This window comes from Lipotes vexillifer, unplaced genomic scaffold (genome assembly GCF_000442215.2).
Source record: "Lipotes vexillifer unplaced genomic scaffold, Lipotes_vexillifer_v1.1 scaffold364, whole genome shotgun sequence".
In the NCBI taxonomy this organism is placed as follows: domain Eukaryota; kingdom Metazoa; phylum Chordata; class Mammalia; order Artiodactyla; family Lipotidae; genus Lipotes; species Lipotes vexillifer.
Genome location: NW_006793912.1, coordinates 90,276 through 106,229, shown reverse-complemented (window position 1 = coordinate 106,229; position 15,954 = coordinate 90,276). Strand labels below are relative to the sequence as shown.

Sequence of the window (15,954 nt, the reverse complement as noted above, 5' to 3'; positions counted from 1 at the left end):
AGAGAGAGAGAGGAAGGAGAGAGGGAGGAAGGAGAGAGAGCGATATAGAGAGTGAGGGCTGTTATAAAATATGGAACACCGGTATTGCATTATTTCAAATATAACATAATGTTTTGGTAGGAACCAAAGAATAGAAACTAAAATATTCAGTGGCATAACCAAATGGGTTGGTGCAAGGAAGTAAGGCACAGAAAAGGAAAAGGGAGACTACTAGCACGATTTGAATGAGCTGTTCAGTCGTTCAGTGTTCAGGCTTTAAGTATTCTTTCTACTGTAGCCAATTCTAAGAGAGCAGAGTTGTCCTCTACAGGAGGGGGAGCCTCAAAATTGATATGTGCATGTTTTAGTATCTTTTCTTCACTTTGGTAGCAGCAGGCTCTAATGTATAGTAAAGGGATGTGAGGGAGACTCAGATACTGGTTTGAGTATTTTAAGATAAACTTTTGAAAAACAGAGAACTAGAATATATTTGTATGAATTCTCCATTTGGCAGAAATAGCAGAGGCAGGGGGTTTATTATAACATATTTATATATGGCCACTTTCTACATGGAATAAGTCTTCTTCAGCTTTGTATAAAGTTGTTACAAATCTTGATTTGTTCATCTGAATCACACATTCTGTTTACTCTTTGTATATTTTTGTGTTTAATATTGATGATAACATTTGGCACTTTGTAAAAACATACATTACTCCTATATAGTTACCTCCTGTTTCTAAACATCTCTAACCATTCTATATATTTTTTCTGTTTTGGTTGAGTAAAAATTTACTAGTAAAAATAGGAAAACTAGTGAATATAGAAAAAAGAAATAAAGCTTCTTGCTTTGAGTAGATCCTTGGTCAGATGACAAGCCTGGTTTTGAAATCACTTTTTTTTTTTGGTAGTGGAGAGCATTTATAGATCTGCAAGAAGGAACTTATCTAATAATGTAGCAGAAAAATAATTCTAAGACTTAAAAAGGTGGTATTGTGGGGAAATTGGACCACATATGTTCCAATACAATAGTTGGTTTTCTATTTCAGGAAAGTAATCTTGTAATGTGTATTAAGTATTTATTATGTGTTAAGGATTTTAAAATATTCAAACCATCTGTCAAGTTAACTCCCCTCTAAGTTAAAACAAAACAAAAACAGGTGAAAGTAAGAAGTAAAAAATTTCTTATTATTTGGTTTTAAAGAGTTGAGGCCATTTATATTAAGTATTTCATTAAAAAAGAGTATTCAAAGATTTTAAAAGAGATGTCAGAAATACTTAGATGAACTACCCTTAGAGAAAATAAATCACATAAAAAAAGTAATTTGTATATTCAGAATAGTGCTACTAAAGATAATGAAATTTGGGAATGAAGTAAAATTGTCATGATGAAATACTATTCAAGACAAGTTTGGGAAACATGGAAATACATAGAAAGATTTACATGAAACAATTTTAAATGACTAAAATATGACACAAAATAATATGAACACATATCAGAGCTATATAAATATATATGTAATCATGCTATAAAAATGTGAAGTTCATTGCTTATTAGGTCTCCCCCCACCCCCAAATTTTCTTTCATAAAATGTGAAGAGCATATCCTGCTTGAGCAGTTTTCAACCATGGCTTACTTTGGGCACTTGGAAGCATCAAATTGTTAAAGTAGAGGTGGACTTTAAGTCTTGTGTCTATTGTCATCAACCCCTGAGGGAAAATCACAGGAACTGAGTTACTGATTAGCTGAAATCTGGTTTGCTGTTCATTACCAGGACAAGAGGTTTCATCTATTTTTAGTTTTTTCTATTTCCTTTGTTGAGGTAAAAACAAATGATTAATATAATAGTAAGAAAATGCTACTCTGTTTCCCCTAAATTCTATTAGAGGAAATAAATTGTATGATTTTGCAATATATCATCAAAAGAGATGTCTATGGCTAATGAATGCCAAGGCAGTAAAAATACATATTTGAATATCAACCGCCATGAAATCCCAAAACTGTCGTGTTGGGTTTTTTCTCCCAAGTTTGTTTATCAGCTTTAAATTGTTTTCCTGGTATATAAACTGCAGTTTAAGACTTAATGTAAAAAAAAACCAAGTTTCTTTCTTCACCCTAAATCCCCACCTCCCAAAAATATGTTTAGAGCATATTCTCCAAATTTGTTTTTTATGTATGCTTAATTTAAAAAAATGTATTTGCTGTTTATTGCTTTAAAATTTTTTCAGTTAATCTATATTGTATCTTTATATCTGTACATTGTGATCTACCTTACTTCTTTTAATGACTGCATAGTACAGGACAATGCTGTCTAAAAAAATAGAATGTGAGGTTCAAATACGAGCCACATATGCAGTATTATATATTCTAGTAATCACATTAAAAAGGTAAAAAGTAATAGGGGAAATTAATTTTAATAATATATTTACCCAAAATATCCAAAATGTTATCATTTCAACATGCAGTCAAAAGAAAAATTATTAATGAGATATTTTACTTTATATAACTTTTCAAAATACAGTACATACTCAAGTCAGACTAGCCACATGTCAAGTGCTCAATAGCCACATGCAGCTAGTGGCTGCCATATTGAATAGCACAATAAGAGATGTACCATGAAGCTATCTAACTAGTCCCCTATTGATGAACTTCCAATATTTACTATTTCAAACAATAAAATAAAAAATATACTTTTGTATATATCTTTGAGCACTTGTAGATTTTTTTACAGAATGAATTCATAGAAGTGAAAAATGCTGGGTCTAAAGGATGGAACATCTCAAATTTTAATTGAGTTGACTCAAAAAAAGGCTATTTAGAGTCTCACCAATGGCGTGTGAGTGCCCCTTTCTTCACAGACTTACCAATGTTGGACATTATAATTCCTTTTTTTGCCAGTCTGATTGGTGGAAATATTGTTTTTGTTTGGTAAGTAGTGAGATTGAAAATAGAATTTCTTCTTCTGTAAATTGCCTTTTGAGCTTGGATTTTTCTCATAACTGAATAAACCTGTCTTCACTTTCTGGGTTAATGCAAGTACGTACAACCCTTCTTTCTGTGTGTCTAGATTCCGGAGACTTCCCTCCTCTTATACAGTGGAGCTCCTCACCATATACATCTGGGAACGGGCGGAGAAGCCCCTGTTCTTCAGCCTGGTACAGGGAATGAGGGCAGTCCTCAAACTTCTTATTCAATATGCAGAAATCGACATTGTTTGGCACAGACACTATCATCCCAAGCTCCCCATTTTTGTAAAGGTTAACCAGAAGCACACAAGGTAACTATTTATCTTTTCTACACCCTTAAGATATAAGAAGCAGGTTTGCCATCAAGGAAGAAAGTCTGGAGCAAAGAGTAGCTTTATTGGGATTCCATGTAAATGAGAAGGCCCTGATTACTACAAAGTCAATTCCCTTCAATTACTTCTCACAGAACTTTAATTCTAAAGTGTGAATTAAGAGTAATTTGAGTAAAATGAATAGAATGCAGATATAGACAACAAATGAGGAGGAAACTGAAGACTGAATCCAGGGAGGACATGCTTTCTCAGGTGAAAAGGAAAAATGAGATCAAGTCAGAGTTGGTGGGGCAGAAACAAGTGGCTGTTTTCTAATAGGTGTGGTTAGTCCTCCATGGACTCGCTACCACAGTTCCCAGAGAGTCCTTTTCTTTTCTTTTTTTTTTTTTTTTATGCGGTACGCGGGCCTCTCACTGTTGTGAGCACAGGCTCCGGACGCACAGGCTCAGCGGCCATGGCTCACGGGCTCAGCCGCTCCGCAGCATGTGGGATCTTCCCCGACCAGGGCACAAACTCGCGTCCCCTGCATCGGCAGGCGGACTCTCAACCACTGCGCCACCAGGGAAGCCTGAGAGTCCTTTTCTTAACAGAGTTCCATATTTAACTCAGACATTCCTCTCTTCTAACTATATAGCAAATTGAAACTGGTTTTAGAAATGGAGAGTATGAGGTTTGTTTTGCTTTGTTTTAGGCCATTTATTTTAGACCCTGTAAATCCTACTGTAAACATGTGTGACACCTGCAATGCCTGGGATGAAGTTGCCCCTGTGGCGAGACTCAGCTTACTGAAGCCTCTTTTCAGGGGAGTGAGAGCTGAGGCCCCCTGGCTTTTCACAAACGACTGGTAAACTGGGCACGGAGCTACTGTCCTTGCCTTTCTATGAAGAAAATAAAAAAGGATGCAAAACATGTTGCCAAGAACACTCTGGATGAAGGAAACTTGTCTTAATTTAATTCACTACTTTAGTGAACCCAATCTTTAACAAACATCACTTAAAAGGATCTGTCTCAGCCTTTAAGAGAATTTGCTTTGGTGGCCTTGTGACCAAAAAACATTTTTAAAAAATCCAAGTGCCCACAGTAAACAAATAAATAAAACGAAATCCCCAGATCCATTGAGAGAAGATTAACTGAAAGGGTAAAATAGCTCCCATTTTTTAGTTCATTAAAGTTTCAGGTTGACTTTTCAACTCTCCCGGCAATCTGGTATTTCCCTGGGTCACCTGCGGTTTCACAATTTCCCTATGAAAACCTGCTTGTATTAAGTACCGCCTATTTACTTCCAGACATCATCTAACAGATTAGTACATGGACATAGGGAAATATCCGGGAGATACACAAGGGATTGCCTCAGAATAACTTGTTTCCAAATCATTTTATAACCATCTGCATCATAACCCATGGGTCAGAGTGGAGCCATACTTCAGGTCTGCAAGTTGCTCAGGGATAAACAAACCACCCAGGTCATTGCACTGTCCAGTTTTGCCACAATTGTTTTTAATTGTTGGGACCCACTGTTTTCTTTTCTATTAAAAGCATTAGCAGCCATTGGTAATGAAAGCCAGGGCCCACCAGAAATAGACCAGAGAAAATTTCCTGATTCTCTTGCATAGCAGCAATTCATCAGCACTGAAGGTATAAGAAATGTGGCTGCAGAGTAATGCCAGTGATTAGGCCTCTCCACACAACAGAACTCTTACATATAAATGAGTGCCGTCCCCTTCAAGGCAGTCCTCAGAGAACCTGTATGCTTATTCCAGCGATGTGATTGGTCTGGAAACAATTTTGGATTTCCCCTCCAGGGGAAATTGTTCTTTTGAACATCCTTAATGGTGACAAAATCTGTCCTTTGAGGGTGAATTTTATTTTTGGAAATGGTACAATGTATTCATAGTGAACATCTGTTGTTTTTGGTCTACCCGGAATCCTTTTCCCCAACTAATGGTTGGAGAGACTGCGTTTCTTCTATTGTTCACTGGGTCGCTGAAGGCTTTTGAGGAGAAATAGTTTCAAAAATGCCTTGGGTTAAGCTGTGACAAAGTGAGAGAGTGGCATGGACATATATACACTAGCAAACAGAATAGATAGCTAGTGGGAAGCAGCCGCATAGCACAGGGAGATCAGCTCGGTGCTTTGTGACCACCTAGAGGGGTAGGATAGGGAGGGTGGGAGGGAGGCAGACGCAAGAGGGAAGAAATATGGGAACATGTGTATATGTATAACTCTTGAGCATTGTCAGGGCATGTTATTAGTTTCCCAAGGTGACTAATTTTTAAAGAAGACAACAATTATTTGAGGTTATGAATTCTATCTTCATAAAAGTAGAATTCTATGTCCCTCTGTGTCTATATACCTCCTGTGGAACATGAGAACACAGGAATTTCTATGTAGGGGGAGGAACAACATGATGGTTAGCACATAATACATAAATTTATTTCAGATTTGGGAAGGACTCCTGACTGGTTTGAGAGCTTACATTGGAGTGGAAGGAGCAGTGAGTGGGGAAAAGTTTAACTCTGTCACCAGTCCTAAGTCTAGTTTTCTCAGCAGCGTTTCTATTGCTTGAATAGGTTTCTCCTCATGTCAGCTTTCTTGGTCTATTCTTAGTATGAAAAGTCCAGGATAATCTAGAGTAATTTTGCTCTGAAATTAGTAAGGTGAGATTTCTTTGGTTGCAAAGTGTGTGATCCACTCAGGTAAAGAGTAAGTGAATTTACTGAAGGGTGCTTGGGCCAGCAGCTCTCATGGTTTCCTCGTGGGCCTCATGCTCTCACCTGTGACTTGTGTTTCTGCCTCTCCTTGCATCTGCTGTCCACACCAACCACCTCTCCTCTTTCTACTGACCAGCTTCCTCTGCTGACTCATCATTCCTACTTCCTCATCACTTCAGCCTGCACAGCGCTCATGAATATGACCCTTCCAACTTCAGTTCCCAACTTGAACTGCCAAATTCCTTCCATGTTTCTTAGTTCACATTCCTGAGGGGGACAGACTGATCAGTCCAGTTTGTAGTTTTGAGCCAGATTACCCAGAATCACTGGCTAGCTATGGGACATCCATGATCAGGATGGGGCAATGCCTGTGGAGCCAAATGAGAACACCAAAGAAGCAGGAAACTTGAGGGGCATGGATGAGTACAATAATGCAGTCCTGTTTCATGTGCTTGTGTCTTTCCCCACAGGACCTGCAAAGTGGCTTAGTAGCTGCCATTTTTAGGTCATCCAATGTTCCTGTTTCTAGTGATACCAATTCTTAGAAAGTTTCAAAGTGTTTGTAGGAAAGGCAGGAGAAAAGCACTTCTTTAGTAAGTCAGCAATAGGAGAAACCATGATCAGAAGAAGCAACAAGTGACGGCAGGGGGTGGGGTATTATCAAGCTAAATCTTGGGGTGGGGGACAAAGAGAAAATAAGGGGACTATTTGGAGAACCAGTTTGAGACTAAGGAATATGCCCCCAGGAGGTAGGTCCACAATAATATGCCCTAGACCCACAGCTGCCCCTTATTCTATTCTCCCCTGCCCACAACCTAGAGCATATTAGGTCCCATATAAATCAATATTTAAGGTACGCTATTGTTTATACAAGCTAGTCTAGGAAACTGGCCACCATTTATGACCTTGCTCCTATAGAAGAATGCATCCTCAGGATTGAACAACTAACTGACTTACAAATGGACTTGTGACACGGAATTGCTGCTAAAATTGGGAACTGCCTAAAAATAGATCGCAATTTGGGACTTTCACCTGAAAACCAACAATCACTAGAGAATCAACAGCTCGCAGGAAGAAACTTCTGCTTCCCTTTCCCACAACCTACTTTGCTCCAGCGAAGAAAGTGCTACCAGGGTTTAGTCAGGTTTAAAGAAGTGACTTTAACCATGAGCTAATGGAGATTTTCACGGTTTCTAGTAAAGGGATTAAAAGTAATTCCAAATGTTGGAGCCAAAGTGATAAAAAGAGTGGGAGCTCTTTTGGGAGAGAAAAGGCAGCTATATATCTGCCCTTTCTGCTCTTCTCTAGCTTCCAGGCGGGCTAAAGAGGCAAACTTTCCCTCTCCCCTTTATTCCTTTCTGTGCTCTCTCTGCCAAGAGGCTAGTTATATCAGAAGGCCAGGGCTGTGCTGCCTACTAAAGAATGTGCTAGGTAGCTCTAGGCCAAAAGAACTCAAATTTGTGTGATCAGAAACACCTGGTGGAGTGATAAATAATCCAGACTCTCTCCTGGAATTTGGCCAGCAGGTCTGGGTGTAGCCCAGGAACTTGTACTTTTAAAGGATGATTCTGGGGCAGTTAGTTTGTGTATCATATTTGTGAAAGAAAGCCTGGACCCTGGAGCAGAATCTGGCTCTCCTGCTAAGGTGTGTGTGTTTGTGTGCGCACATGCATGCTTGCTCTGCTTTAGTTCTGGGCTCCAGGAAAGCCTCTTGCTCAAGCAAAAGGTTTTGCTCCTACCTAAATCAGAAGAGCTCAACATTTTGAATTTGGAGCCAATGCCAAGTTAAGTAACAGCTCCCACTAGTTAGACCATAGACCTCTGAGCCAGAACTTGCTGGGTAGAGCAGTGGTTCTCAACCTTGTTGTACTTTCGAACTACCTGGGGAGCTTTAAAAAATACTGATGCCTGGGTCCCATTTCCAGAAAGTCTGATTTCATTGGTCTGGATGCAGTCTGGACAGTTAGGATCTTTTAAAGCTCTTTGGATATTTCTAATGGGCAGCCAAAGAAAACCACTGTAGTAGGGAAAATAATTTTCATTTTCCTGGAACCCTGGCTAAAAACAGTCTCAATATTTGCTCTTTAACACGGTGGACACCATAGAAGAAAGACTGATATTTACATTTCTGCAAGGTAAAACAAAACAAAACAAAACACCAACAATATATAATAGATAATGTCTTGAATAGTGTTTACCTGTAAACATAGTCAAGGATAATAAAAATATTCTTAGTCTGGCTTCTTTTGTCCTTTGGCAAGAAAGAAAGGCATGGCATGATATAACTGAGAACTCTCTGAAGCATTTCAGAGATAAAGTCAACTACAACAATACTCCTGACTTCAAAAGCTTTCCCTAAAGAAACCGAAAGGTGTTAAACCTTTATGTTTTCTCTTTGTCCTGAGACCTAGCTGACCAGATTCATCGTTGATGTAGGTACAGCATTTCAGGAATATCTATGGCTTGATTCTTTTCGTTTTCTAGAAATAGGTGAATGAATTTAACAGCAAACATATCAATGGACTATATCTTTTGAACAAATAGACAGCCAAATTCTGATCATTAGAGGAACAATGACTTTATTAAATCTGTAATATTCTAACATGTTCACACAAATTTAGTGACTAGTTTGTTTCAAGCTATTTTTTTGATAACAATGTGGTGTATTGGGGTTTTGTGAGAATTAAACTATCTCTTGTCAAAATACAGTGCAATACTGTATTTAAGGATGATGACATTTATCTTAGAGATAGGTTAATGGGACGATGTCTGAGTTAGTTGGATCCCTGCTGAAAAGCTTAAGAAACTGTAAGTTGGGCCTCCCTGGTGGCGCAGTGGTTGAGAGTCCGCCTGCCGATGCAGGGGATACGGGTTTGTGTCCCGGTCTGGGAGGATCCCACATGCCACGGAGCGGCTGGGCCCGTGAGCCATGGCCGCTGAGCTTGCGCGTCCGGCAACGGGAGAGGCCACGACAGTGAGAGGCCCACGTATCGCAAAAAAAAAAGAAAAAAGAAACTGTAAGTATGTGCTCAAAATTAAGAGTTCTAACCTGGGGGTCCTTGGACAGAGCAATCTATGGATTTGGGGGAGGTCCACATACGCTCTGAAACAGTGTAATTTTGTATGTATATGCTTCGTGCTATTTTTCTAGGAGAAAGTCCATAGCTTCTATCAGATTCTCAAAGGGTTTATAACCACAAAAGGTTACAACACATAGCTCCATATATTTAAATAGAGAATCCTCCGCTCTAGGCCCCTCCAACACAGTGTGCTATTGAGAACAAGATACAGAAATTGAAAAATAATAACAACCTACTTTGCTCTTCAACCCTGCTCTTTTCAGGGCCAGGATTATAGACATTTATGTGATGTACTGACAGCCATTAGGTCTTAGCTGAAACTGATTTGCGATAAATGAGCATCAAAGGGAGCAGCAGTGGCAAAGATTCTGACTTTTGCTTCTTTTGCTGAAACTTCCCTACCATTGTAGGAAGAGTAGGCAGTTTTGACCAGCCAGGAAAAGCTGACAGTGGCCAAGACAGAACCTCTGCTTTCAGTGTACAGAATGGGTACAGTTTTCTAATTGCAGGGCAGAGAATACATTTAATATTTTCCCAGCTGATTCCTGTTCCTGCATCTAATTAGATGGTGTCAGCTTGAGTTGGTCATTGTTAAAGGCTGCAAATGCAGTACAGATCTACCTACCTTTAATCACACCCAACATGGGAAGTTGTGGCTTTTCTGAAATGATAACGAGTAATGACTTTATGAAAAAATTACTTTAAATAGGAAGTAATTTAATTTTAAAATTTATTCAAATTAGAAATATTAATTCTAATTCCTATTCGGAAATTTCTTCTAGGTGACATTTAGCCTCATTATGGGGAGAAATGTGATTTTTTTTGTTAAAACAAATATTTTAAATAAAATTTATCTAATATTATATAGCATTACTTTTTCAAGACATTTGAGTAGGGCAGATATATAGCTAAATTTTCCCCTGATGTGAAAAATATGATGTATGAAGTTAATTTTTTATTAACAAGGCTAATTCCAAAATATATGCTCAGTATATAGTACTCAGTATACAGTTTTATGGGGATTCAAGGAGTGACAATTAGCACTGTAGATATTTAGATATGAAGCTAAACTCACATTTTTGTAAACTTTAATGTAATTATAATGGTTTTAGCTTTCATGAAACTTAATGTGCATTTGCCTAAACAAGAAGAAAAAGAAACCTTATTTAAAATTGAGAAAACTGTTTTCTTAAATTTGAATTATTGGAGTAAATGCAAGATAATCCTTTCCATGTTAAAAATAGGGAAATACTTGTAAGTGTTTAAAATTGACACTGCTGCCATTCTTAAATCTGAGTGACCAGGAACCATCTAAAAATTGGTTTGTATTTGCTTTTGGTTTTCTAATCTGTTGATTGATCCGAGCCATTTTGAAAAAGAGATGGCAATGTTTTATCCCTTCTTTAAAGAAGATTCCAGTAATTTAAACTGAAAAATGACACTACGTTTGAGCTACTGGTGGCTTAAGTTCTTGAACAATAACAAAGACAGCTAATAATTCCTTTGCTCTAATGCATGAGAAACAAATCAAATGTGAATATAAGCATTGTTAAATGCTAATGATTTTTCAAAATGTTTTAACCTTTGAAATGACAGTAACTTTCTCCATTATAGATATATGACAGAAGTGGCAGAAATAAAAATAAATCAGTTGATCTATTTGCAGATTAAAAATGCATATGACTGATTGCAGGACTCATAAAAATGGATATTAATTCTTCTTGAGGAATACATGTGAGGGTACTATCCTGGGTGATAGTTATCCCCATATGGAAGAGTGGATTGAAAAAAAATTTTATTACTATGACATTTTAAGCCACATTACATTTATATAGTATTTTCATACTATTACCAGTTCAAAATCTTTGATAGTGGGGTGTCCAGATAAAATCCTCACTGAAGTTTTGGATTACACCTAGCAGAGCGTAAGTGATCTTGTAGCTTACAAAGCTTAGGAAGAAACTCTGACCCCTGGATATTTTTTAAAAGAATCCATATTGTTTATTTAATCCCAAGCATTTTTTAATTGCTATCATGCTATTTTCCCCAGTCCTGGCTAGTGTTCTTTTCAGGGATGCTACATTGACCCATTCTTTTAAACAACATATATAATCTAGCAAGGCACGTGTCAACAAGGCTTCAGGTTAAAGCCAGGCCTGGAAAATATTTTTCAAGCAATCCTGTCTCCATCCTTTCAGTCTGAGGTGGAACTATCGAGAGTGTGATGGGAAAATTGCATTGAGTGACATGTTGGGTCCTATAAGTGTCCTCCTACTCTGAGATTCTATGAATGGAATGGGTGGGGAGAATTAGTACAGCCTTCAGGCAGCATCTATTGCTAAAGCCTCTGATGACCTCCTTCAATGAGCTTCCTAATGTTACAGTCCGGCCTCTGCCCGCCTTGGGGGCAGCTGGGACCTGGCCTTGTTAGTGATAGCTGCAAAGGGCCGCGAGGCTCAACTGATCATCACTGGGTGAGGAAGTGTCAGGATCACTGTAGATCTGAGTCAGGGCTAAACTCAGGATTTCTTTCTTTTCTTTGTAAAACCGTAGTTCTTGTCCTGCTTTCCTGGCTTCCTCCAACTCCCTCAGGGCCATTCGTAGCTCTTGGGAGAGAATTCCTGGTGATTCCCGCTCCTTCATGATCCAGTCCAGGGCCATGTGGCTGCGCATCTTTTCATCTAGGGAATACTGGGAATAGTAGGAGATGACTTCCTGGGAGCCAAGAAACAAAGTCCAGAGTATCAGTAAAGAGCAACAAAGGTACCTGGGCTCATGGCCTTCTGACGCCTCCTTTCCTGTGCCTCCACTACTCCCAACACACCCCCAGGGGTTCTACCAATAACCAAACCTCTCTGATGTTCACAAACTGAAGCCAAATCTCAGGACATACCTCTTAAAGGAAATAGAGGGCTAAGCTGGTACACAAAGTAGGGTCACTCCAGGTTGAATCAAAACACCACCACCAGGAATGACCCAATAATGTTCACAGAACAGAGCTCTGACCTTGCTAGAAAATATGTCTTCCTTTGAAAATGCATTCCTATAACAATTGGTATGAACATTATCTCATTCACTGAACTCTTCTGCTCAGCATTATCTCCTCTGGCAAGATAAAAAGGGAAACAATTATATGGAAGGATTCGGACAGAACTGGGTTTGGTCACACCCATTGCAGAAAGCAGGGAGCTTTGAATCAGGACAAGAGTTAGACACCAGGAGAATCAACTTCCTAACTGCTATGTTGTTAGCATAAGGAAGATGACAGACTGAATGGCTCACAGAAACTATGGGAAGAACTTTAAAAATGTATTATGGAATATAGGTATTATCATCATTGATATCATAATGGTACCTTCATGTACATTGTCTCTCACTTTCTCCAAATAATTAAAAATTTGTCACTATCTGTCAATTCTCATGTTCAAAATTTACCAATACATTGTAACATCATGTATAAGTTTGATGGATGCTCTTTAAGAAGATCTTGTGGAGCGGATGCATTGTTTACTTTTATTTTCAAGAACATATGGTATTTATTTATGACCTTAACAAATTAAAAACAATCATGGAAAAGTGTTTATAACCAACCCGGCATATTTCAAAGGATTTTTATTAAATCAAAGGAAAAGAAAAGAACAGCCAAAGCCATTGTCAGCTACTCATTTCTTTTCCATCTTTGACATTTTGAAAGCCAGGCTTTCTAAGCAAAGAACAACTAAAAACTCCTGGGGCTGCAGTGCATGGAAAACTCTTACATCCACCCTCATATTGCTGACTAGTAGAGGCTCTGTTTCTCATACAAATTCCTGTTAGCAAACTCTCAAAACAAACTACCATCTTCAAAGTCTAATGGGGTAAAGGAAGAATAAATCTTGAGGGACAGTAGGTGAGAACCATTAAGTGCATGGGAGCGGGGGTTGTCTTTGCTACTAAAAAAAGGGAGAAGGGTGCTTTTTATAGGTAGCAAAGAAATAGTGAGACCCTGTCTCTGAAAAATAAAGAAGAAACTTCCAAACCAAAAAACGGGAGCGACTGAAATACCAGGTTGTCCACCTTTACAATCATTTCTGTTGTCCCTTAAGGACATTTGGTGGGGATGAGAAAAATCCTCCTGCTACACAACCGACTCTACCTGTTCTCAGTGAGGAGGTTCAGAAGCAGTGCAGACTCACATTTCTTTCTGCCTTGAAGAGTGGGAGAGGGCACACATTCAGCAGGCAGGACAGGTGCATAGAGTAGATTCAGTATTTAACTTAGAAACTAAGTCTGTCTTAATGATCCCTTCATTCTGGCCTTCAGTACAGGTATCTAAATCAGGCCTATGCCCAGCCAACATTCTTCTTAGTGTGCATTTTTGGTCAGTGCCTGATGCAACTGGACTGATACATATCCTGGAAGATGACAAGCCATCTGCTCAGTCCATACAATGCAAACCTGTTTTTAGTGGAAAATCTCACCTGTCGGGAACACTTTGTTTCACGAAGGGCTTTTAGGCTTCCATTCCAGTGCAATAGTTGGAAAATGGTCATAAGCTCCTATAAAACCCAAATACCTATCATTAGTCTCAAAGCAGAAATGTGAAGGAAAGTGCCTCAGTGATTGCTGAGCAGGGCATAACTCTGACCCCCAACTATATTTGGGAAATAGAATATACAGTACTGTCAGAACACTTTGAGACTTTTCAAATACCACAGTCCTAGGCTTTCGGAGCATTTTTCCTTCCCTCCCCTGCTATTTGGCACAAATTATTGAATAATTGACTAATACCTTTCAACATTAAAAATACATATGCTCTAACAATTATGCACCGAAGAAATTATATAAATATACCAGCACATCTTAGAATAATGTACAGGCAAGGCTATTCATTGTATCACTTTTTAAAATTTCCCAAGACTGGGAATATTTTAAATGTTCATTTTTAAAGGAATGGTTAAATAAAATATCATCCTAAAGTGTAGCAGAATACGGCACCCCCAAATATGCCACTTGGGTATATTGATTATTTTGAGCTGTAAATACTTCAACTGCAAAGAGGCTTTCTCTGAACTCCCCTTATCTGCCTAAAGACAGATCCTCCAAAAGGAACACAATTGTCATAAATCCCCTCCCCAAGAGTTGCATCAACCAGGGAAGATTGGCTCTTATCACAGAAGTAGAAACTAAAGTCCATTCTACACCCAGACAAACTTTGTCACAAACTATCATAGCTCCCATCTATTCTTCTGAGGGCCCATTCATCTTTCTTAAAGATTTTATAAGGCCTGAGAGGCCTATGTCCCCTCTCCCCTTTCCCTATTAAGATGGTATTCAATCCTGAATTCTAAGCCACCTTGTGGAGGTACTCATTTTTCCCTGGGTACCTCTCACATATACATGAAGTGTACTTCTGTTTTTCTCTTCTTCATCTGTCTTTTATTACAGGGGCCTCAGCTAAGAACTCAGAAGGGCAGAAGGAAAATGATTCTTCCTCCCTACAACACATTCATCCTACCAAATATGCTGCAGTCACAAAGCATAAGAAGGCTCTCTAGTTCTAATATAAAGAGTGTCTATGAGGTGTTGTTAAGTTAAAAGCAAAGTGTCCAACATGTACACTGTGTGCTACTATTTGATTAAAAAGAATAGGAGATGCCTATAAATATTTGCTTATAAATGCCTAGAAGAGTTCTGGCAAGATACAAAAGAATCTGGTAACATGAGTTGCCTCTGGGGAGAAAAAAGGAGGGAGACCTTTCTCTGACATTCTTTGCACCTTTTGAATCATGCGACAATATTACGTATTAAGGAAAACAATTTAAATATACTGGACAAACATATAATGGACAAACTACAGAAATTGTAAAAAACCCCTAAGTTTATAAATTCAGTCAAGAAAATGCCTTAAAATATGGACAATAAGGTTGAACTGACATTAAAACTCACCCATAGTTTTCACATTCAATGGCTAGGGCTGAGCACAGCATTAAGCCTTTCTGTCAGCACCATCCTTTCCCTGCATGATACCCAGGGCAAGCTAATGTGTATTCAACACACTGAAGATTTTATTTTCCTAATCGTATTAGGATTCGCAGTCTTCCATTGAAGTTACCTGCATTTTTTTTTTCTTTTTTGACCAGAGAAACATCTACTGTGGATTAGTAGTACAAACCACAACCACAAAATTGTTAGAAAATAACAATACAATTAAGGAACTTCCTGGTCATGAAGCTAGTTATGGAAACTTAACACTTAGATGTCTTATGCCCATTCAAAAAAAGTGGACTTTTATTGTCTTTACATCTGCTTGCTCTGGAAAACGCTTTCACTGTGAAAATCAGGAGACACAAAGTCACTCTGAGATTCCAGTTATCTTAAAATTATGAGGTAAAATTTAAAGTGATAAGATCATCAGAAAAAATAGCACTATTCTCACGTCTAAAACTGCCATTAGAATGTAATGCTTTTCTTCTTTTCAGTTTGGGATACAGTTTGGGATTTTGTGTATGTACTGCTGCACAGTAAGCACCCCCAAGAACCCACAGAGACCTTAGTAAAAGCAAAACCATGTGTTCCATTAATTAAGATATGACACGGACACCAGCTGAGCTACGCCTCCTGCCCCAAACGCTGACCCCACCGTCTGCCCAGGGTCCTAGGTCCAGTGTCTGGGTAACCCACCCCTCTTATGCTAATTTGGAAAAGTGAGAGTGGTTTGTTCCATAACCAAATCTTGCCTAATCTGGATCTCACCACTATGCTTCTTATCAAAGTAGCCCCACTGGGGCTTCCCTGGTGGCACAGTGGTTGAGAGTCCGCCTGCCGACGCAGGGTACACGGGATCGTGCCCCGGTCCCGGAGGATCCCACATGCCACGGAGCGGCTGGGCCCGTGAGCCATGGCCGC

At 38.8% G+C, this 15,954-nt stretch overlaps 1 protein-coding gene across 1 annotated transcript in view; it reads right to left on the bottom strand.

Moving 5' to 3' along the window:
• Window positions 1-11,339: 11,339 nt before the first annotated feature.
• LIX1 (limb and CNS expressed 1) overlaps window positions 11,340-15,954 on the bottom strand; it is a 48,267-nt gene continuing 43,652 nt past the window's right edge. The window contains exons 5-6 of the mRNA XM_007466865.1: window positions 13,527-13,604; window positions 11,340-11,781 (exon numbers count right to left, since the gene is read on the bottom strand). Coding sequence (XP_007466927.1) covers window positions 11,494-11,781; window positions 13,527-13,604 — 366 coding nt within the window. The 3' untranslated portion in view covers window positions 11,340-11,493. The remainder of the gene's footprint in view (window positions 11,782-13,526; window positions 13,605-15,954) is intronic.